This window comes from Nicotiana sylvestris, chromosome 9 (assembly GCF_000393655.2).
Source record: "Nicotiana sylvestris chromosome 9, ASM39365v2, whole genome shotgun sequence".
Classification (NCBI taxonomy): Eukaryota; Viridiplantae; Streptophyta; class Magnoliopsida; order Solanales; family Solanaceae; genus Nicotiana; species Nicotiana sylvestris.
In genome coordinates, this window is record NC_091065.1 from 4,744,310 (window position 1) to 4,768,906 (window position 24,597).

The 24,597-nt window shown below is 36.3% G+C and overlaps 2 protein-coding genes and 1 pseudogene across 6 annotated transcripts; 2 read left to right on the top strand and 1 right to left on the bottom strand.

Annotated features, from left to right (window-relative positions):
* The first annotated feature begins 308 nt into the window (after window positions 1–308).
* Window positions 309–4,253, top strand: LOC104219050 (putative pentatricopeptide repeat-containing protein At1g12700, mitochondrial). 5 transcript variants are annotated; one of them, XM_070156388.1, is made up of 3 exons: window positions 309–2,393; window positions 3,423–3,499; window positions 3,596–4,253. In XM_070156388.1, exon 1 carries the CDS (start codon window positions 492–494, stop codon window positions 2,238–2,240), a length of 1,749 nt encoding a protein of 582 aa, XP_070012489.1. In that variant the 5' UTR covers window positions 309–491; the 3' UTR covers window positions 2,241–2,393; window positions 3,423–3,499; window positions 3,596–4,253. The 5 variants fall into 5 exon arrangements, with proteins under 5 accessions (XP_070012489.1, XP_070012488.1, XP_070012487.1 ...); XM_070156387.1 differs by having other exon boundaries at window positions 309–3,499; XM_070156386.1 differs by having other exon boundaries at window positions 3,423–4,253.
* A 5,393-nt stretch (window positions 4,254–9,646) lies between these two features.
* LOC104224932 (putative pentatricopeptide repeat-containing protein At1g12700, mitochondrial) lies at window positions 9,647–14,835 on the top strand (annotated as a pseudogene).
* Window positions 14,836–16,447: 1,612 nt separating this feature from the next.
* On the bottom strand, window positions 16,448–23,548 carry LOC104224931 (5-methyltetrahydropteroyltriglutamate--homocysteine methyltransferase-like). The gene is made up of 12 exons (XM_009776658.2): window positions 23,347–23,548; window positions 21,993–22,346; window positions 21,794–21,881; window positions 20,818–20,945; window positions 20,331–20,722; window positions 19,701–19,864; window positions 19,466–19,546; window positions 18,964–19,130; window positions 18,599–18,704; window positions 18,266–18,516; window positions 17,962–18,163; window positions 16,448–17,097 (listed from the first exon to the last, which is right to left on the bottom strand). The coding sequence occupies exons 1-12, from the start codon at window positions 23,535–23,537 to the stop codon at window positions 16,729–16,731; spliced, it is 2,493 nt and encodes an 830-aa protein (XP_009774960.1). The 5' UTR covers window positions 23,538–23,548; the 3' UTR covers window positions 16,448–16,728.
* Between the last annotated feature and the right edge of the window lie 1,049 nt (window positions 23,549–24,597).

The window sequence follows — 24,597 nt, forward strand, 5'->3', positions numbered from 1 at the left end:
CACTAATTACCATAATGAAACAAACACGAGATAAATTTACTTATATCGATTTGATTTATCTTTTCTTAAATAATGGAATAACATTTAATTTTAACAAAAAATAGTATATTAATTGAGATCAATTAAATCTTAATATCATGGGTGAGAGTGAAAGAAAAAAATACAAAAGAAGAATGAGGATGAATAGGAGAAAAAAGAGTAATAATCGATTAATTGTAAGAGTACAAATGGCAGCGCGTGTAAATAGACTGCAAGGCTAACATACATTGTCGACATGTTCAAATACCAAAAGTTTCTTCTCATTTTTATAGCAAAAAGCCACAACAAGAAATAAGTTCTTGTAGTTCAATTTGTAAATTATTCTCATATATCCACAAAAGTCTTTCTTGCCCGCTTTAATTATATAAATAATTTAAAATGTTATAATGATTATCAAACATACATAGTATAAATTAGGGCACACCGAGATAGAGCAGAGCACCAAATTGAAGATGACGAGAATTCCTCTGCTGCGTTACTCTTCCAATGGTATTTCCATTGCTATTCCTCGTTCTGGTTCGGCATTTACCATCAGAGATTATTCTTCATATCGTAGCAATATTGAGAACGTCAAGTGCTTAGATGATGCTATGAGTCTATTCCACCGAATGGTCAGTACGCAGCCTCTTCCTTCTGTTTTTAGCTTCTCCAAATTATTAAAGACTATGGTAAATATGAAGCATTACTCTTCTGTTCTTTCCCTTTTTCGACAAATGCTGAAATCTAATATCCCAATTAGTGATTCCATCTTGAATATAGCGATTAACAATTATTGCCTAATGCATTGTTCTGACTGCGGATTTTCAGTATTAGCCATTTACTTGAAGAATGGCATTCCATTTGATGTTATCACATTTAACACCTTACTAAGGGGACTCTTTGCTGAAAATAAAATCAAAGATGCTGTTAACTTGTTCAAAAAGTTGGTGAGAGAGAATATCTGTGAGCCTGATGAAGTCATGTATTTGACAGTCATGAATGGACTTAGCAAAAGGGGCCATACCAAAAAAACTTTCAATTTGCTAAGAGTAATGGAACAAGGAAGCATCAAGCCAGACACAAGAATCTATAGCGTTGTTATAGATGCTCTTTGCAAGGATAGAATGTTGGATGCTGCAATTAGCCTTTTCGAAGAGATGAAAAAAAAAGGCATTCCTCAAGATGTTATCATATATAATTCATTGATTGATGGTCTTTGTAAATTTGGTCAGTGGGAGAAGGTTAGGACTTTGTTCTTCGAAATGGTAAATCTTAATATTTATCCAAACGTCTGTACCTTCAACATAGTGACGGATGGACTATGCAAAGAGGGGAAAGTTGAAGATGCCGAGAAGGTAATGAGACACATGACTCGAAAAGGTGTGGAGCATGATGTGGTCACCTACAATGTGATAATTGATGGATATTGCTTGCGCGGTCAAATGGATAGAGCAATGAGCCTTTTTGTTTCCATGGTTGATAAGAGCATTAAGCCTGACATTTTTAGCTATAACATATTAATAAATGGATATTGTAAGGTAAAGAAATTGGATGAGGCCATGCATTTGTTTCATGATATTTCTCGAAATGGATTGAAACCTAGCATTGTTACCTACAATACTATCTTGCAAGGTCTATTTGAAGTTGGAAGAGTTGACTTTGCGCAAAAATTCTTTGCGGAGATGCTATCTATAGGCCTCAAACCTGATTTATGCACTAATCGCATTTTGCTCCGTGGTTATTTTCAGAATGGACTTGTTGAAAAAGCTATGTCTCTATTTCATGAGTTGGAACAAAAGAGAGAAGATATTGATATTGAACTTTATAATGTTCTAATAGGTGGATTGTGCAAAAATGGAAATTTCGTCAAAGCTCTTGCTTTTTTTGAGAAGCTTTCTTTAATTGGATTGTTTCCCAATGTGTTTACATACACAATAATAATTACTGGATTTTGTCTAGAAGGGTTGTTAGATGAAGCTAAAGATATGTTAAGAAAAATGGAGGAGAATGGTTGTTCGCCAAACAATGTCACTTACAATATTATTGTTCAAGGATTTCTCAAGTTTGGCAAAACTAGTGAAATGATAACTTTTTCGAAGGAAATGACTGGAAGGTGCTTCTCATTTGATGCAAGTACAGTAGAGTTACTAATAGATGCTATAGCGAAGGATCCTTCTTTGCTTAATATGATACCACAATTTCACTTGGGAAATAAGAACTAATATTTATTTCACTTGATTTATTCAGCTACAGTTACCACTATGATGCAATTTCCTTTTACCCCTGGAAATAAATCATATCTAGTCGAATTGCGGAAGTTGAAACAATGGCAACTAGAACATTTCTTGAGCTTTCCGAGCTAGCTTATTGAGGAGGTACGTCAGTTCTAATAATTTGATTGTTATGCCACTCCACTTTATCTTGGAAATTATATTTTTTGCATAAGCGCTTCAAGTTTCCTCACGTGTACACATTATAAGTCCAAGAAAAGCATTTTCAGTGGTAAAAGTCTTGTTTGAAATATCCATAGCAGCTTTAAAACTATAAAGATAGCGGACTAACAAAAATTGAGAAAGGTGAAAAACTTAAGATGGTTTTTCTGTTACATTTGATAAATAGTACACTTCAAAAAATTTGAGATTTTAGCCTCATTACGATTGAGATTTCTGCTTATTCATCTAAGAATCCTTCATTTTAAATTTTAAATTTTAAATTTTTTGTTTTCTGTATTTCACACATCACCAATCAACAAGCACTTGAATATTTGGTGGAGACTATCTCTGCTTCATCATTTTGCTGCACCTTCTTTTAATACTCTCTTTAGTGTCCTCTGTTTTGTGTCCGGAAAGCTTTTACTACGATTTGTATCTTCCAAGTAAACTAGCTGAAGTACATCGAGAAATATGAGATTTCCAGCTGCTACTTAAACCAAAAGGTTGTACTTTTATGAAGTTTTTTTTGTGAAAATTTATCCCAATGTAGTGATAAAATTGCTTGGTCCTTATTAAGATATTGAGAATTTATCCCAATGTAGTGATAAAATTGCTTGCAATATTGAGAATGTCAAGTATTTATTACTCTTAAGATAAATGCTCTTTTTAATTAAGGAAATTAGATGTCTTTTTCAACGGATGTCCAAAAACCTTAAAAGACAGCTAATAGGAATTGGAGGGGCAGTTTTTCAGTTTTCTATATTAAACTTTATGCCAAGTCAAACTATAACTAACAAAATGAAACCGAGGGAGTATTACTCTGAAATAGCAAATGGATTCAGGGAATGCAGTATTATCATATGCCCATAAATTTATCAATCTAAATTAAAATGCATATAAGGTGATACTCCCTATGTCTAAAAGTTGTCTTATTTCACTTCTGTTGAACCAAAGTCTAATTTTGATGATCAGTTACTTCTACTCTGCTTTTCAAACTGAAGCATGCACAGATGCACGGTCCATTTCTGGTGGTCAAGAAACATGCAAAGGTCTATCGTATTGTTTTCACTATGTACTCATTCCGACTAATGTGATTGGCTTATTATTACTGGTTCTGATGCAACTGACTATTCATGCCTTAGCAGATGAAGAGGAGATGGCTCAATCTGAACATACCTCTCCAGGGTCCATAGGTGCTAAAAAGTTAATGCATCTCCAATTTTGCGGGACGTGCAAGAGCTCACTTTAAATGAGAAAGTCTTCTTCAGTGAAATCATTGTGCCATTTGCCTAGAGAAACTATACCATCAGCTGCACTGACACCATCTTGTACCCCTACATTCTCGAATGCAAATTCTAGTGCGAGGAAGATTGCAGAAACCGAAAGCTACAAATCCATACCGGTCTTCTCCATGGGTACTGTTGTGCTTTCTATTGGTGAAGGAAGTGGTTTGCTGTGCAGCTTGTTGTTCTAATTTTGTTATAGAAAAATCATTTTTTCTCTTCTTTCTTTTAATTCTTTTTCACTCTTGAAGTTTGTTTAACTCTGTCTATATGAAAAGCATAGTAGGTCCCAGGTCCGGATAAAAAATAAGGATTCTCAGCATGTGACGAATCCTCTAAATTTATTAGGAGAGTGGAATGGATACAGAGAATTCAAATTAGCGTCTTCAATTAGTTTGTGATTGAAGAATTCTTGATTGGTTGATTGGTTGGCACCTGAAGTTTGTTTTAAATTAAGGGTGTGGAGAATTCAATCTCTCCCTCTATAGTATGTTATGCACTTATGTTCCCTTCTTGTATAGTTTCAAGAAAACAATGATACTTCCTTAATGCGTGCTACTCCGTATGAATATCAAGTGTTTAAAATATGAAGTCCATGAGCAACTAAGAACAAATTATTGACTCAATCACATTTAACTCCTTGTGTATCTTGCTTCTTTTTTGTCTAGGATTATTGGAACTATATAGTTATGCTCGCTGATGATATCTTATTGTTTAAGAGAAAGCTAAGTTGCGCGGACTCTTCGTTTTTGGTGCCGCACCCGTCTCGACACGGGACGGGAGCGGGATATGTCCCGGATTCGGTCAACTAACTTCGGATACTTTGACCTGAGGCCATCGACAAATTTGGGGGGAAATTGAGATTTTGATTTCGCAAAATTAAAAATAAAACAGATTTAAGACATGGGAAATGGCATACCTTCAATATAGTAGTACTTTTGTCTCATATTTGCTGCTTTGTATTTCAGAAAAACCAAGAATTCAAGGAGTCGTGTTCTGAGTTCGGACTTCTGGTAGGCAGTAGCAGCAATATAGATGGAGAGTTGGTGGAAGGCTTTGAATGACTTTCTTTTTCTCTTTATAGCTCTATTTTTTATAATTTTGAATGTTTTTAGCCGAATCCTCACACCCGGATCCGCACTCCTGAATCTTAAAATTTAGATTTTGCCGATTCTGACACTTGAATCTGTGCCCATATCGGATGCCCGCACCCGAGTCCGAGCAACTTAGAGAGAAAGAGCTATAGATTAATGTTACCTTCTCAAAAAAAAAAAGAAGGTGCTACAGATTAGACACTGAAAGTTTATGTTGCATGCTTGTACAATGCTTGAATAAGAAAATAGCTTCTGCCGTTGCTTGGACAACAACTAAAGATAAATTAAAGACTCATACTTTAGATGTCAAATGAGATATTTCCTGAAGATACTTCCTTCCTGGTTTCAAGTTCTAATTTTGAGTTAGAAATCTGTATTTCTCATCTGTAAAAAATTAGTGCTTAAAAAGACAGATTTGAGAAATAAGGGCTGAAAAGATTAATGTGTCCTCAATTTTATTTTATTTTATTTTGTGGGGGTGGGGGGGGGGGAGGGGGTGATGGGATGAAATGAGAAATCACCTTCTTTAGTAGAATCACTGTGCTATTTTCCTCGCGAAACTGTATCATTAATTGAAATGAAACCATCTGATTCATCTACCATCTCGAATGCAAATTATAGTGCGACAAAGTCTGTAGAAACCAAAAGTTACCTCCTTTGCAACAGGGTTGGAGCGTACAAATCCATTCCAGATGAGGTCTTCCCTACAGGTACTATTGTGCTTCCTATTGGTGAAGATAAGTGGTTTGCTCTGAGCTTGAAATACCCCAATGAGAACCGTAGCCAATTATGTGCGACAGTAAATGCATGTTTTGGCGTAACTGGTAAAGTTGTTGCCATGTGACCGGGAAGTCACGGGTGTGAAAACAGCCTCTTGCAGAAATGCAGGTAAGGCTGTGTACAATAGACCCTTGTGGTCCGGGCTCTTCCTCGGACCCCGCGCATAGCGGGAGTTTAATACACCGGGCTGCCCTTTTAGTAAAGGCATGTTTTGTTACATTTATCGTCTTCTTAAACACAAAGGCTGAAACTGAATTGAATCTAGGATGTATAAAGCTACCATCTGTTTAAAGTATTTGTATAATTTATTTTCTGGAAGTTAAGATGTATTATTACGAACTTAACAGGGGATTTTCTTTTGCCCTTTAGGTATTGTCTTTATTCTGTTTAGTTGTAGTTGCTGTTTTCTTCAGGATTAGGTGAAGAAAGTATGACTTCTAGCATGGACATTCATCCTCTTCTCCAGTAGATTGGTTCGTTTAGTTGGTTGGAACTTGTTTGTGAAGTTTGGTCGTAATTCGGAATGTTTAAGTGGGATTCAAACGCGTTCAGCTAAGAATAAAGGTTTGAAATTTAGGAGAGTTTAAGAAATCCAGGTTGATCTTTAATTATTGATTTCGATGTTGTAATTCGTGTTCCGGGTCTTTGGATAAGTTTACATAATATATAAACTTGTTAGAATGATTGGATGGGGTTCTTCGGACCTCGGGTGAGTTTTTAGGTGATTTCGGACCACTTTTGGGCCATTTTAACTGCTGATAACTGATGTCAGAGGTGTGAATTGCGATTGCGAAAGTCCGGGCCGCGATAATGAAGTGCAAAATGCATTGCAGGCCTTGTGAATCGCGATCGCGGAAGGCATGATCGCGATTGTGTAGAAGGAATTTTTGGTGTCAATAGTCTGACTTCGGGAGCTTATGTCTTGCATTTTATAAGGAACTTGGGAATGATCTAAAAATAAGAGTTATATCCCTTTGAATCTAGTTTTTCAGAAAATCAAACCGTTTATCATTTGAAATTTTGTATAAAATGTTATGGCCATTATATGAAAATGAAAACACAAATTGTACATCGTGAACACGGGTTTCTTGGTCATGATCGCGATGAAGAAATGATGCTGGAATATTTGTTAACTGCGATCACGAAGAAGGTAGCCTGACAGGTGTATTAAACATCCAATATCAGAATATTGAGTTCATTTCTTCACTAATAAGTTATTGGAGCACCCGTAGGGTGATTCTTGAAGACCATTTTTGCCATATATCATAAGGTAAGTTATTCCTACTTGTTGTGAGTTAAATATATGAATTATATATGGATTTAAATATAGAAATTAGTGAAATTATGGAATTTTTGGAAGAAAACCTAAAAAATGGTATTTTTGAGTTTGACCACAAAATTAGACATGAAACTGGGAATAAATCATATATTTGAGTTTGTGGTGCTATAGGTAATTATTATCTTCGAAAATTTTTGGATTCCGGAGGTTGACCTTGTTGACTTTTCGTGTGGAGTTGGAAATTATTTCTAATTGTTAAATTACGAGCCATTGAGTATATTTTTGATTGGTTTGCACGTTCTTTGACTAGTTTCGGATAATTTGGCATTGGTTGGAGGTGTTAGAGAGGCACTGGAGCCAGTTATCGAATTTCGGAGCTAGATAAGTCTCTTGCCTAACCGTATAAGAGGGAATTTTACCCCGTAAGTGCTATATTTGTTACATGCTAAGTGTTATGAAAGCTACGCACGTATGAGGTGACGAGTGTCCGTGCCTATGCTAGATTCTTGATCATGTCCGGGTAGACTTAGACTCACACCATGTTTTAATTGTATTACTTGAGTTATTCTTGCCTAATTAAATGCTTTTAGTTATATTTTAGCTTGAGAGTAGACTTGCATAGAATATCGAATTTGCTATTTTAGATACTTGACGCGCTTTCTGATTAGTTGCGAAAATTATACCTCCTTTTACGAATTTCCCCTACGTTGTACGTATTTGTTTGAATGTTTCTTAAATTTCATAACTCACACTTATATTCGTGAGTGAGGCCAATGACCGGTCAAAATTTCACTATTCCTATGGGATTCGGGTTGAACGCCTCAGCAGTATCATTATGTGATCGGGTCGTTCGCCTCGACAATATTATGAGATGCATTTATGGATCGGGTCGTACGACCTCGGCAATGTACATTATTATTATGGATCGGGTCGTACCTCCATGACATGATATCGTGCCATCACTCTTATGGGATTAGGGTTGTTTGCTTCAGCAGAATCGTGCGTAACATTTGATACGGGGACATCGTACCTATGAATCTTCCTGACTTGAGATGTGATATTTTATCTGGTGTTGACTATTATGTATTCTATTCGAGGTAGTAACTGGTAATTGAGGACTTCGTATTTACTCTTCTTCTTAGGATTGCACATATATCTGTTTTATTATTTTTACCTGCTATGCCTCATACATGTCTACTTTTATTATACTTTAATTATTGGACCACTAGTAAGTATTGATGTTGACACCTCGTCACTACTTCTTTAAGGTAAGACAAGATACTTACTTACATGTTCATTTACGTACTCATACTACACTCATGTACTAATTGTGCAGGTACCAGGACATGTATATTTGGTGGTCATCTGGCTGCGTAGGCGCAGTTGTTGAGGAGATCTTGTGGTGAGCTGCTCTCTATTTTATGATCCGCAGCATATGGAGTCCCCATCCTATCCATTTACTCTACTCCGTCTATTTTCTTATTCTAGATATTTGTTATAATAGTATTATGTATTTTAGTAGATACTCCTGTACTTGTAACACTAGTTTTGGGGATTTAAATTCTCGTTTTTGGCTGTATTGATGTGATGATATTCAAATTTATATTTTAACCACGTTTGACCATTTAATATTATATCAGAACTTTTATATAAAAATAGAGGAATTGTGCTTATTTATTTCATCACTTATTATAAAATGTGTTATGGACTATTGATAGGTGTGTTGTTAAGTTGTTGGCTTGCCTAACGGCAACATTGGGTGCAGTCGTGACAAATGTATTAATCAAGATCAATTAAATCTTGATATCATAGGTGAGAAAGAAAGGAAAAAATACAAAAGAAGAATGAGGACGAATAGGAGAAAAAGAGTTATAATTGATTAATTGCAAGATTATGAATGATAGCGCGTAGATAGACTGCAAGTCTAACATATATTGTTGATATATTGTTCGAATACTAAAAGCTTGTTCTCATTCTTAAAATAAAAGCCACAACAAGAAATAAGTTCTTATAATTTAATTTGTAAATTATTCTCATATATCCACGAAGACTTTCTTGCTCACTTTGTTCATATACATAATTTAAACATAATTGTGATAAACATGATATGAATTAGCTAAAAAGGAGTGATGTCTTTAATATCTTCATAAAACATAAATTGCATAAAATTTAATATTGTTCGTTGTCACTTGTCAGTCATATTGTATATTCTAAATCTATCTCTTTACTTTTTTATTTTTTGTTTTTTCATTTTTTTCCTTAGCTGGAGCGTTATATGTTAAACACGGATTTACTTCTCCCGTTCACTTTTACTTAGCACGTTTTGACTTTTCACGCCCTTAAAAATAATAAATAAAATGCATAATTTACTATAATACCCATATTAATTGATGCATATTTTATTAGATTTTAGAAAATGATTTAAAATGAGTAATAAATACATGGATATAACAGGAAAAAAAATTCTCTTTCTATATGCGTAAAATGACAAGTAAAAATAAAAATTTACTTTTAGTATACATGCCAAGTAAAAGTGAATGGAAGTAGTAGAAATTAGTAAAATTATAATTGTGTATAGAAGAGGGAATTAAAAATGACAAGAACAAAATAAATATTATGTATGGTAGGATATATAAAGGGATAGGATAAAGGGGGAGAATGGAGGGATTTGATTTTTATTTGCAGCGTAGAAAGACATTTTCTTAAGTAGAACTTTAATTGTATTTACAGAGCTCCATTCTCAGCCGAATTGAATTGAAGATGACGAGAATTCCTCTTCTGCGTTACTCTTCCAATGCTATTTCCCGTTCTGCTTCGGCATTTACTATCAGAAATTATTCTTCTTTGACTCTCTTTCGTCAAATGGTCAGAACTCAGTCTCTTCCTTCTGTTTTTAGCTTCTCCAAATTATTAAAGACTATGGTAAATATGAAGCATTACTCTTCTGTTCTTTCCCTTTTTCGACAAATGCTGAAATTAGGCATCCCAATTGATGGTTTCATCTTGAGTATCGCGATCAACAATTATTGCCTAATGCATCGTTCTGACTGCGGATTTTCAGTGTTAGCCATTTACTTGAAGAGTGGCATTCCATTTGATGTTGTCACCTTTAGCACCATACTAAGGGGACTCTTTGCTGAAAATAAAATCAAAGATGCAGTTAACTTGTTCAAAAAGTTGGTGCGAGAGAATATTTGTGAGCCTGATGAAGTCATGTATTCAATTGTCATGAATGGGCTTAGCAAAATGGGCCATACTCAAAAAACATTCGATTTGCTTAGGGTAATGGAACAAGATTGCGGAAAGAAAGAATCGTTCATTAAAGGAGATGATGAACGCATTGTTGATAAGTTCTGGTTTGCCACAGAACTTGTGGGGGAAGCCATTCTTACGGCCAGCCGAATACTAAATCGAGTACCCCATAGTAAAACACAATCCATTCCATATGAAAAATGGAAAAGAAGGAAGCCCAACTTGAATTATTTTAAAGTGTGGGGGTGTTTGGCAAAGGTGCAAGTTCCTAAACCCAAAAGGGTAAAAATAGGACCGAAAACAGTTGATTGTGTTTTCATAGGATATGCAACTAATAGTAAAGCATATCGATTTCTGGTTCATAAATCAGAAAATCCCGACATTCATAATAATACGGTTATAGAATCAGATAATGCTGAGTTCTTTGAAAATATATATCCGTATAAAAAGGAATGCGAGTCGATTGGTGAAGTATCTAAACGACCTCGGGAAGAAACAAAAGAAAGTACATTTAATCAGGGGGATCCAAGACGTAGTAAACGTCAAAGAACGTCTACTTCGTTTGGACCAGATTTTGTGACTTTCTTATTGGAAAATGAGCCTCGAACATTTAAAGAAGCTATGTCTTCTTCGGAATCATTGTTCTGGAAAGAGGCAGTCAATAGTGAAATAGAATCCATATTGAACAACCATACATGGGAATTGGTTGATCTTCCTCCTGGAAATAAACCTTTGGGTTCTAAATGGATTTTTAAGAGAAAAATGAAAGATGATGGCACTATTGATAAATTCAAGGCAAGACTTGTTGTCAAAGGGTATAGACAACGAGAAGGTCTTGACTACTTTGATACATACTCCCCAGTTACAAGGATTACGTCCATACGGATGTTAGTAGCATTAGCTGCAGTGTATGGTCTTGAAATTCATCAAATGGATGTTAAAACGGCCTTCTTAAATGGAGAGTTGGAGGAAGAAATTTACATGGAACAACCTGAAGGGTTTGTGGTTCCAGGTAAAGAAAATAAGGTATGTAGACTTGTTAAGTCCCTTTACGGACTAAAACAAGCACCCAAACAATGACATGCGAAATTTGACCAAACAATGTTGTCAAATGGTTTTAAGATAAATGAATGTGATAAATGTGTGTACATTAAAAATGTTCCAAATCACATAGTCATTGTTTGCCTATATGTGGATGATATGCTGATAATGAGTAATAACATTGCCAACATAAATGCTACTAAGCGTATGCTAACTAGCAAGTTTGATATGAAGGACTTGGGAATTGCAGATTTAATTCTGGGGATTAAGATCCAAAAGACTCCTCAAGGCCTGGCATTGTCACAATCTCATTATATTAAGACAGTACTTGAAAAATTCAAGCACTTGGGCTTTAAAGTTGCAAAGACTCCAATTGACGTGAATCTTGCACTAGCAAAGAACAAAGGCCAAAGCATATCACAATTGGATTATGCTCGTGTGTTGGGATGCTTAATGTACATCATGAATTGTACACGACCAGATATAGCTTGTGCTATAAGTAAACTAAGTCGATACACGAGCAATCCAGGCCAATCTCACTGGATGGCAATGAAACGAGTTTTGGGATACTTAGAACATACCCAAAACTTTGATTTGCACTACAGTAAATATCCTGCGGTGATTGAAGGATATTGTGATGCAAATTGGATCACCGGTTCAACTGATTCGAAGTCCACAAGTGGATATGTATTCACTATTGGTGGAGGAGCGGTATCTTGGAAGTCGTCCAAACAAACATGTATTGCCCGCTCTACAATGGAGGCTGAGTTCATAGCCTTAGATAAAGCCGGTGAAGAAGCTGAATGGCTCCGGAATTTCTTGGAAGATATTCCATTTTGGCCCAAACCGTTGGCACCAATATGCATACACTGTGATAGCCAAGCGGCAATTGGAAGGGCTGGGAGCGTTATGTATAACGGTAAATCTCGTCATATACGACGAAGACATAAAACCGTTAGGCAACTTCTCTCTAGAGGAATTATCACGATTGACTATGTAAAGTCAAGTGATAATGTGTCAGATCCACTTACAAAAGGCCTAACTAGAGAGGTAGTTGAGAAATCATCGAGGGGAATGGGACTATGGCCAAGAACAAGTCATTGTGGCGGTAACTCTACCTAGAAGACTGGAGATCCCAAGATCTAGGTTCAAGGAGATCAAACAAAGTCATTAATGACGGTTCAACATTGTCAACAAAATTTGTTTTAGTCCATTCTCGTGATGAGACAATGTTCAGTACCAAGGATAAAGCATTAAGGCTTTTTAATGATTTCTAAATTTGATACAGGGTATATCAAATAGTGTATCTATGAGATGACACGTTTAGGAATCACCTATGTATGTGTGAAGTGTTAGCCGCTTCAAGGAGAATTTTGCAAGGCCAATTCTCTACGCACTTATGAAACCAGGCAGTGTTCATGGCTGAAACGAACACAACAATGAGAACCAAAGACGGTTAAGGGATTGATTGTGTGACTTATGGTTGTCTAGGTATACACTAAAGTTCGACGGTTCAAAGATATCAAATCTACCGATTGACCGAGTATATCCGACATAAGTTCACTACGGAAAGTTCAAAGGGAAACCTACTTATCCAGATGCAATTAATTCTTGTTTGCAAATCACACAAGTTTTTCATGCATACTTCCATGATATAGCCATTCCCCATTCATGTGGGGGATTGTTGAGTTTTTGTTTAAGATGAAATAGTCTTAAAATTAGAGTGAATGGGAAATGGGATTTGGATTCGGATTTGGTCAAATGATCGATCGATTGATTAATTTTTTGGACCAAATTTATTTGTTAATAGTGAATATTAACGTGATATAATCCGTGTTTGTAACGGATGTTTTCCAATCCGTGTATTGTGTTGCAACACTAAGCAACAATGCAGCCTAGTGCACCTCCCACAATGGTGCAAGTGTTCCTCCCACCAAGCAAGTGTATATACCACCATGTAAGTGCTTTCTCCATGATCTAGTGCTTGTTGCACCATGGAAGGGGCGGATTTCTCTCAAATAACTGCTATAAATAGAGCATAAGTTGGAGAGAAAGAAGAACACATCGAAAAAAACACTTGAAACACTCTGTATACACTTAATATACACTCTGTATACACTGGATATACACTCTGCATATACTGGATATACACTCTGTATACACTGCGTATACACTGGAAAAACGAATTGCAATTTGATATTCTCTTCAGTAAGAATTCAACATTGGCTATACTTTGCATTCCTTCCTCTCAGAATTTCCATTCGACTTCTGAGTTGTCCTCCTTATTCTGCATTGTTTTTAACTACAAACAAAGCATCCATAAGTGTGATTTGTTGCCGAACTTTGTGTTCGTTGAAACACTGGGGTTTGAAGTACCGCTACACCAGTGTGTAATTCGTTCTATCCTGGGAGGAAATAATCTATAACCTTGGGTACTAGGAGGGGATTAAATTCCTTAAGGAAACACTGTGAATTCAGTGGGCTCGAATTAATTTCTGTTTTTTTATTTATATTTACGTTTATAAGCTAACGTTCTAATTTCCAGAATCATTATTTACAAGTACAGAGGAACAACACTATGCAAAGAAGGAAAAGTTGAAGATGCTGAGGAGGTAATGAGACACATGAATGGAAAAGGTGTGGAGCCTAATGTGGTCACCTACAATGTGATAATTGATGGATATTGCTTGCGTGGTCAAATGGATAGAGCAAGGAGCCTTTTTGATTCCATGACTGATAAGAGCATTAAGCCTGACATTTTTAGCTATAGTACGTTAATAAATGGATATTGTAAGAAAAAGAAATTGGATGAGGCCATGCATTTGTTTCATGAAATTTCTCGAAATGGATTAAAACCTAGCATTGTTACCTACAATACTATTTTCGAGGTCTATTTGAAGTTGGAAGAACCGACATTGTGCAAAAATTCTTTGCCGATATGCTTTCTATGGGGCTCATACCCGATTTATGCACTAATCGCATTTTGCTCCGTGGTTATTTTCAGAATGGACTTGTTGAAAAAGCTATGTCTCTATTTCATGAGTTGGAAAAAAAGAGAGAAGATATTGATATTGAACTTTACACTGTTATTATTGATGGATTGTGCAAAAATGGTCAGCTCGACAAAGCTCATGCTATTTTTGAGAAGCTTTCTTTGATTGGATTGTTTCCTAATGTGATCACATACACTACAATAATAAATGGACTATGTCTAGAAGGGTTGTTGGATGAAGCTAAAGATATGCTAAGAAAAATGGAGCACAATGGTTGTTCGCCAAACAACTGCACTTACAATGTTATTGTGCAAGGATTTCTCAAGTGTGGCAAAATTAGTGAAATGAACACTTTTTTAAAGGAAATGAGTGGAAGGGACTTCTCGTTTGATGCTAGTTCTGTAGAGTTACTAATAGACGTTTCAGCGAAGGATCCTTCTTTGCTCGACACAATACCACAATTTCACTCGGGAAGTTAGAAGTGAATATTTATTTCACTTGTTATCAATATGATGTAATTTCCTTTTACCTTGGCCAAAGAAATCGCATCCAAAATGGCGGAAGGTAAAAGCACGACAATTAGAACATTGCTTAAGCTTTCCAAGCTAGCTTATTCAAGAGGTACACCTGTTCTGATTTTTAATTCTTTTGCCGCTCTGCTTTATGTTCAGAATCATATTTTATTGCACTCTTAATATGAGAAATAACTCGAGTTTCCTTATGTGTGCACATTATACGTCTAGGATTATCATTTTCAGTGGTATTTAGTTATCTTCAGGTATTATCATTTCCTAAGTTTTTGAATATCAATAACAACTTCCTGTCAGATGAGAAGCTTCTTTCTGTGTTCCATGAGGGAGTGCAATGTGGTGCTGGCATGGGCCCTGGAGTCGATAATGTCATTAACATTATTTCTTCTATACTGCTAATAACTGACCTTACTGTTTCATCCTTTTTATTCTTTTTGTTGCAGAGTAATACCAGCAATTACAAGAGTTTCCTGCAACAACTAGCGCAACATGAAGAACTTTGCCTGTCTGAATATAAAACAATTAGGATTGGCGAGTCTCACATTCTTCTAAGTGTAGAAATTGAAGGAGAAGTCTTTCATGGGGATGCTGCAAAGTCCAAGAAACAAGCAGAAGAAATGCTGGCAAGGTCGCTTATATAGCTTTAACAAAACGTAAGCTAATAGCTAATACCCTTCTTTACTTTCTTACTTTCTTTTGACAGCTTGAGCTAAATGGATATAGCTAATAGCTAATACCCTTCTTTAGTTTTCTACATTCTTTTTACATCTTTTCCAATTTCAGGCAACTGTTTCCCTCGGACTTGGAAGATGAAATCTCCAAAACCAAACCTTTCATGGAAACTAAGGAAACTAAATCTCCAAAACAGTCCACATCTGCTGAAAAGGTTACTGAATCTATTGAGAAGTCACCTTCTTCAGTGGTACCATTGTGGAATTTGATATCATGCTGAGAATAGTGAACTTTGAATTTGGAATGTACCTTCATTTTTTAAATGTCTCATGCGGAGAGAGTAGTAAAATTTCCGCTCAAGTTAACTGTAATTTCTCATGTTATTAAGTTGGTAATTGATATTTCTTGAGGCAGATCTGATATGAGTAGTGGGTGCATATGCATCTACTGTCTCGATTCGGATTCTATATATGAAAGTTTTGATAAATATGGATATATTTGAGGTGGCTCCATTGCATTTAAATTTTGGATCCGCCTTTGAGTTTCTATTGTATACCGTGTGGAAGATTAAGGATCTATTGTGTACCGCGTGGAAGATTAAGGAGAAGAGTGTCGAGAGGCATTTTCCTGAACTAGCTCTGATGATGGCACAAAATTTTCATATTCTTGAGTTGCTCCAGAAGCTTCATACAACAATAACCCAGTGAAATTCCGCAAGTGAGATATGAGAAAAGTTGTGTGTACGCATACCGCGGGGGTGGGGAGGGTGAGGGTGGGGGTAGAAATTTCAGACTCTTGGCTCGAGAAAAAGAATAGAAACAAGCAAATATCTAACAATAAAAGCCAGAAAAGTGATATCAACAATGTATGAACCGCAAAATAAATGGAAGAAAGCAATAGCATTAGCAATCGCAACAAGTAGTAACGACACTACATCAGCTTCATCTCCCAGTGAATTCATTTCACTACAAAAAACAAATTGCTTCCAGGTTCCCCTATATATGAGTTTAACTTTTATACAGACAATTAAAAAGAATTTTTACCGTTAAGTCACCAAAAAATAATATAACTAATCATCCATAAAAGGTGATACTAATCACTTGAAAAATAAGATGTGTTACATGCTACATTAGGTTATCCAAGAATATAACGAATGAAGTAAAGGAAAGATAATATGTTATGAAGAACATACAAAGCACATAGATTAAAGAAGCCGATATAGCAAATATCAATTTGCCAGAACTCAGAAGCCTACATATCATTTCCTGGAGAAGAGTGTTCTCCCTGATTCTTGAATATAAAAGTAAAACTGCTCTTGTAAATTCAAAGAGGACGCATCGTTGGATCGACTATCTCACTTGGTGCTGGCCAAGTGTGCGCGGAGAAGCTTAGCAGCGGCTACCATGTTGCTGAGAGCAGGATTAACTTCCGTATACTTGCGCGTCTTGAGGCCACAATCAGGGTTAACCCAGAGGATGTTGGTATCAAGAACTGCAAGCATTTTGCTGATTCTTTCAGCAATTTCTTCTGCCGATGGAATCCTTGGCGAATGGATGTCGTATACTCCAGGGCCAATGCCAGCACCATACTTCACTCCCTCGCAGAAAATAGAAAGAAGCTTCTCATCTGACCTGGAGTTCTCGATCGTGATGACGTCAGCATCCATGTCGATTATTGAATGGATGATGTCATTGAAGTTAGAATAGCACATGTGGGTGTGAATCTGTCACAACAAATGGCAATATTGATCAGAATCCTATTAAAGAAGATAAAATTTTACATACCTCTTCTTACTAATAAATCAGCAAGGCTAGCTGGCGTATGGTCTGAAACTCGGTGGATAATAATCCGCCCTTCTACCCTTCTCTACTTAAAAAAACCACGTTTTTTCCGCAGCAGGGTTTGAACTCGTGACATGCGCCTAACCCACACATCATGTGCTACCTTTTAACTACGGCAACAAAGCTCTAAGGTAAAGAAGAAAATTACTACCTTAAAGAAAAAAACCTTCCCTAATAACAATAAAACACCTCCCGGCTCTACCGAGCTCTTAGCTTTATCTGACAACTATTGGAAAGAAAACACCAATTTCACACATGAATTTTCTTATGACTCTTTCCATCCCCTTGTTGCAATACCGTTGGACATCGAAAACATTATGTTCCTTAACCTTTTCTAATATTCTTATCTTTTTTCTTCCTATTCTGTGAGGAGAAGCGAAGCAAGGATTTGAGATTTATGAGTTCGGGATTCTAGTACGTTTAAGTTAGTGGTTCAAAATTGTTAATTTGTACATATTCAATGAATTTCTTAAGACAAATATAAGATTTGGACCGAAGCTACTGGGTTCGGCCGAACCCGTATCCCACATGCTAGCTCCACCTGTTAGTGAAAGGGTGCATGAATTTCGGGAGCTAGTTTAGTAGGATAATACATTGATATCCAGGATAGATATTTTGATGTAGGAAGATAACTTTTGAAGAAGAAGCTAGCATAAGATACTTTTGCACATAATTATTTTTTGATAACCGGCTTTTGCACATAATTATAATTATATTTATAATGAAAACTTAGAGTGAATATGGACCTGTGTAGTGTCTTGAACACCACAGTTAGTTATCCTGAATGAATGTACAGCCCAGTTCAAGTAGAAAGCTTCCTCGGACTTTCTAAGAGGCAAACCCTCTCTCAAAGCAGCTTCATCAATCTGAATGACATTAATGCCAGCCTTTTCAAGATCTTCAACCTCATCCTTAATAGCCAAAGCAATTTGATAGCAAGTCTCAAACCTAAAAAAACAACAACAGATCAGTTAAATAAGAAGTGCAGTGGGGGGGGGGGGGGGGAGGGAAGAAAGATATGCTACTGTGTTCAAGCTTAAAAGTTCGAACCTCGGCTGGTCATCTCTAACAAAAGACCAGTTTAAAATAGTAACAGGACCGGTAAGCATTCCCTTCATCGGGCGCTTACTCATGCTCTGTGCCAGTGAAGACCAAAAGACAGTCATTGGTTTTGGGCGACTAACATCACCATAGATAATTGGCGGCTTAACACAGCGGGATCCATAAGATTGAACCCATCCATTGGCTGTAAAAGCAAAGCCAGATAATTGCTCCCCAAAATACTCAACCATATCGTTTCTCTGCATTTCGGTGATGAAATTTAAGTGGTCTCAGCTTCTTCGGCATAAGCATATATACAATTACTTGACTTATATATCTCACCTCCGGCTCTCCATGCACAAGAACATCAATGTCTAGATCTTCCTGGAGTTTGACTACTTTGCTGATTTCCTCTGTTATATACTTGACATATCCTTCCCCCGAGATCCTACAATAGTCGGAGGAAATTTTTTAGGGCTTTTTTCATTTTTGGCCCATCGGCAGAAATTAATTGTGGGCGGTAGCCCAAATATACAAAACATATACACTGATTATGTATATTATTTGTATATTTATGTATATTATACTTAAAATACAAAACATATACATTTGTCCGCTATTATCTTTTGCAGCAGCCTAAAAATTTAATATGCAGACATAAACCATAACAAATTTAAAAAGAGTAACTGCACAAGTAAATAGCTAACTTGTTAGCCTTGTATTCTCGGCGAACTTTTCTTAGCTCTAACGTCTGAGGGAAAGAACCAATAGTAGTGGTTGGAAGAAGGGGAAGATTCAGCTTCTTCTGTTGAGCTTCCAACCTTGCACTGACATTTGTGGCTCGGCGATGATCAGAGCCCTTCCAAGAAGCAGCCTGAACATGAGATGCGAGTTATGAGTCGATAATTCCAAACAGCTTACAACAACAACAACAACGACCCAGTATAATCCCACAAGTGGGGTCTGGGGAGGGTAATATGTACGCAGACCTTACCCCTACCCCGAAGGGTAGAGAGGCTGTTTCCAGGAGACCCTCGGCTCAAAAAAGCAATAGGAGATGATATATTAGTACCATAGAAATGCGTAATAAAAATAACAACAATAACAACAACAATATATAAGAGATATGAAATATGGAATGCAGGATACAAAATACGAAATACGAAATATATCATCGATATTAATTATAAAACACCTAAATATACTTACAGCCTTTTGAACAGCCTCGTTTGTCACTCTAGGAGAGGATTTTCTGGAAGTGCGAGCCGCAGCATTAGCAGAGAAGAATGCCTGCAGACAGAAACTTCATTGTAAAATATAACCAATATTAGGATTTAAAGATTCATTACTATTTGAATCCGATATGCTCTAGATTTATCTTTGACTGATCCAGAATGATGATAAATCTTCCATGTAGATGATTAACATAAATATGTCAAAATACCTCGTCTCTTTGGCCAGCTAATGCCTTTGCCAATGCATTGACTTCCACCAATTTTTGTGCAGCAAATGCAAGCCATGACTTAATTTCTTCATCCAACTTAGTCTCATTCACTAAATCAACTGCAGTGTGGAGAAGTGAGCAGGACGTGGAGACCACAAGCTTGTCTGAGGAAAAGAAATGCCCAAGAACATCACTCATATGCTTCCAATAATGCACGGACTAAGATCATTTTCACTTATAGAAATAGTTATATATAGTTGCAAAGATTTCATTTATTTCCTTATTTCGAGATAAAGCAAAGAGCAAACCGAGGATTCACTTTACTAGTACACGTCTAAAAGTCAACATGCATACCAAAAGTGTAGAAAATTTTGGAAGACTAACATTGTATATGAAATTGTGGGGATAACAAAGGATAATGGAATAACCAAACAGCCGAAATTCTTGACTGCAATACTTCAAAGTTTGAAACAGACCTTATGGTGCCTATTCTATGCCGTTAAATTCCCTAATGAAAAGCTAGAGAATAAAAAGAAAATCACAATTAACATAAATTTCTAGGCTTCCTGAGAACATATGCGGCTCAGATTTCACGATTCAATGTATAAAAGTGCAGTTATAACGCATTACCTTTTCCGACTATGTTCTCAAGAGCTTGCAAGGTACTGAGAGAAGAAGCCAGATCATTAGCCCATATATTCCTCCCATCAACTACTCCGGCGAAAAGATACTTCTCCGAAGGAAAACCGCTCTTGATCAAATCAAGAGTCTTCGATCCACGAACAAGATCAAACCCCAATGCAGTAACACCTTTTAAAGCGGTCACTGTTTTGAAAGCTTCAGCAGGAACATCCGCAAAGTATGTCTCAATGAGGACGTTTAAACCAGAAAGTGATGCCTCTAATTCTGAGTAAGCGTGAGAAAATGCCCCTAATTGATGAAAATCAAGATCTTTAACAAGAGTAGGCTCATCAAACTGAATCCAACTTGCACCAGCTGCCTTCAGTTCAGCAATGACTTCCCTAAATGAGCAGCACGATACAAGGCAGTTGTGGTGAACATTATAAGATAGAAATACAGGATAAATAATAAATAAGGGAAATTTGTTTTATCTTACTTGTAAACAGGAAGAATTTTGTCAATCAGTGAGAGAAGAGGAAACGACTTTTCAACACCTTTTGCTGCTTTTGATAACAAGAGGAAGGAAACTGGACCGACAAGAACAGGGACGGTGTCAACACCTAGCTGCAAAATCAAAAAGTTGAAACCAATATCAGCACACCAAATAATTCCAAAAGATTCAGTTAATTGAAGGAACAAACTAAAACAACTGACATGTGGCTATCAGTTTATACTAGGAAAATACGAGTCAATACCACATCAGGATGGTTTTCAATAAAGACAACAAAATAGGGGTTACTAAGTGCAATTCTACTATGATACCGATGATACAAAGTGCTCAGCGGACCTCTAAGCAGAGTTGACCCTTTTCGGTATATCCTCGAATTATGCATCAGAGTCATTTTGGTTTTCCTATCTAAATATGTAAGTTAATCCTGAAACTTAAAATTTGTTACTACTCCCAGGCAACAACACCCGTTTAGTTGGTTAAGAACCATGAGGTTTCAGGTTCAAATCCCAGCATAGACAAAAAAATACTAGGCATTTTCGTCCTATCTGTTCAAGCCTTGGTGGACAAAATTACCTAGAATTATCTAGCACTTGTTGGTGGTGGGAGGTAGCAGGAATCCCGTAGAATTAGTCGAGGTGCGCTTAAGCTCGCCCGGACACCATGGTTAAATTAAAAACAAAAAAAAGGACCACCCATAATGTGATCTCATTGCAATGACATATTTGATGCTTGTGAGGCTGAGAACCCCTTATATAACATCTTGTACCATTTATATTAATATATATTTGCAACAAATGCTGCCTGACTCTCCAAAATGCTGCCGCACCCATGTCGGATCCTCCAAAAATGCACTACTTTTGGAAGATCTGACACACTCCCAGTGACATTTTCGGAAACTCCGAGCAATATAGTTTGCAACAAGAAAGAAAGTCGAAACTTTTAGTATGAGGCATAAACTTACCGATTTAGCCTCCTTGTATTCATTAACTGCCTTGTGATATGCATAACAGAACTTAACATCTGGCCCCAATTCAGGAACAATGTAGTGGCTGCATCCAAGAACAAGAATCTCATATTAACCTTCAATTACACAATGATATGCAACAGATCTCAGAGTTCACTAAGTTGTTAAAACACTTGAATGAAAAGTCGTCACTTACTAGTTGGTGTCGAACCACTTTGTCATCTCCATGGCAGGTACAGAGTCGTTTCCCCTAGCCATCGGGAAGTATACATCAAAACCAATCTCACCACCGTTCCAACTATATCTTGGCGGAACTGCACCTAACATAGCAGTTGTGTCCAAGACCTGGTCATAATATGAGAACGTGTTGCTCGGAATATATTTAATACCACCTTCAGCCATCTGCTTCCAAATGGATGACCTAAGATCAGCTGCCACCTTTTCCAAATCCTCGGAACTGCTCTTCCCATCCCAAAAAGATTCCAACGCAAACTTAAGCTCTCTTTTGGGCCCCATACGAGGATATCCAACAACGTGAGATGCCATCGTTCTGTTTTTTTATCCATTACAAGTAAAAGTAAATTACATTTGTACACTTCAACAGCCTCTAAAGTTTATACATCTATCTGCATTTTCATGCAAAGGATCGCATAACAATCATTCTATGACTGAAAAAAATGCATAACATCATGAAACAGATGGTTTAAGACTGCACCAAATGATAAAACAAGTTAAATTGTGCAAACCATCTCATCTAAACCTCTAAATTGCGCGAGCAGAGTTACTTCTCATTATTTATTTAAGTTTGCAACACGCCCCTTCACGTGTTAGGTGATTCACTGAATTATTTTGTATTAGATATATATCGGACAGTGTTGCTCAGATTCAAACCCGTGCTTACACTGGTACCATGTTAAATTACATAAACCGCTTCATCCAAAAATTTAAACACTAAACAGGAGTAGAGTTTTTATTCATTTACTTACCTCTGCAACAAAATACACATAAAAAGTGCCCAAACAAATACATGAATTAGTTGATAATAAGTAAAAAGGCAGCCCAGTGCACCAAGCTCCCGATATGCGGGGGGATCCAGGGAAGTGCCGGACCGCAAGGGTCTATTGCAGGCAGTCTTACCCTTCATTTCTGCAAAAGATTATTTCCACTAACCCGTGACCTTCTGGTCACATGGCAGCAGCTTCACCAGTTCCGCAAGGCTCCCCTTCTTCGCGAAAAATAAAAAATTTAAATACCACAACCAAAAATCAAAACTCTGAACAAAACAAGTTAAAGAAATGGGAAATACAGATGATAAACTGATAATCAGCAAAACTGAAAAACTTGAACCTAAAAAAACACATGATAAATTAATAATGAGCTAAAAGCTTAAATACCCACAACCGAACATGAAAACTTTGAACAAAATACACATAAAAGGTGCCGAAATAAACACATGATAATTTGATAATATGCAAAAACTCAAACACCCACATTCCAAAAATGAAAACTTGGAACAAAGAATATATAAAAGAAATGAGCAGAACACAAACCTGAACTGAAAGTTCAAATTCAAGAATTGAGTGCCACGTGGATTGGTGAAGGGGATAGTGAATATAGAAATTGAGGAACCAAATGATAAAAAAGGTGATGAAGAAATGAAGGGAGAAGAAGAAGGTGTAGAAAACACCAGTGAAATTTGTTTCATATATACTGAACTTAATTTCTTAGCGGTAGTTAACATGTCCACATTCAAGATTCTATATACTACTGTTTGTTAGACCTACTGCTGCTGCTGTTTTTTGTTTTATCTTTTTTACTTTTCTTTTGACCCCTCTTGTTTTATGTTTTTACAATATAGCACCAAATGTTTTTCTTGGTAATCTTTTGAGTAATTTTCATAAAGTTCTATCGTTTAGAGTCTACTACAATATGTAACTATAATGTACCTAATTATAGGGGTGTATACACAAGATACAACATGTGCATTATAGTTTAGAGTCTAATTACCATACGTAACTATAATTTGCCTAATTATAAGGGTGTATACAGAAGATACAACCTGTGTATACAAAAGATACAATCTGTATTGACTGTATCCTTCGAGTAACGAATATAACCAATGTAAAATACAAAAAAAAAAATAGAATGCTCTCATTGAAAGTCGAACTCAAGACATCCACTAACTAAGTGAGTGATGTAACCAACTAAGCTACGAGGATTTGTTGCTCTCACATTTCAGTTCAAAATAACTTATCTCTTATTTCAATACTTTCAGGTGAATTTGCTATAAAATTCAAATATTGCTATGAATGGTAATTTCCTAAAAGTATAGCTATAAATGATACAATTTATATGTTTGTTGTGTCAAGTAGTTTTTCCTAACTTTTTTTTGTTTCCAACCGATGTCTGGTATTTGGGTCCCACTTAATTCGTATTCCAGCCATGTAAAGCCCATTAAAGGATAAGTGTTTCCTATCAATACTTTTTATTCTCAAAGTTCAAATTAGAAATCTCTAACTAATAGTATAAAAATTCTATCCCTACCCAAAATTTAGCGCCAAACATTATTTTACAATATTGTATCAGGGGACCAAATTGTCAAAATATAGTATTTGTTTTTAGAAGCTTGTGCCTTTAGTCAGGACAAATTTTAATTTTGGCTCAGTGATATTTGATTGAGTAGATTTAACCTTTAATTTATTAAAATTCCCATTTTAATTCTTCCACTTATGAATCTTCACAAATTTAATAGATTATCAACCATTATATTAGTTAAGTATCAATATGTGATGTTAATTTTA

Coding starts and splice junctions, on each gene's coding strand:
- LOC104224931 (XM_009776658.2), bottom strand. CDS start 23,537: ATGTTAACTACCGCTAAGAAATTAAGTTCAGTATATATGAAACAAATT. Junction 21,882..21,992: donor AAGTGGTTCGACACCAACTA/GTAAGTGACGAC, acceptor TCTTGGATGCAG/CCACTACATTGTTCCTGAAT. Junction 19,131..19,465: donor ACGAGGCTGTTCAAAAGGCT/GTAAGTATATTT, acceptor TCTCATGTTCAG/GCTGCTTCTTGGAAGGGCTC.
- LOC104219050 (XM_070156387.1), top strand. CDS start 492: ATGACGAGAATTCCTCTGCTGCGTTACTCTTCCAATGGTATTTCCATT.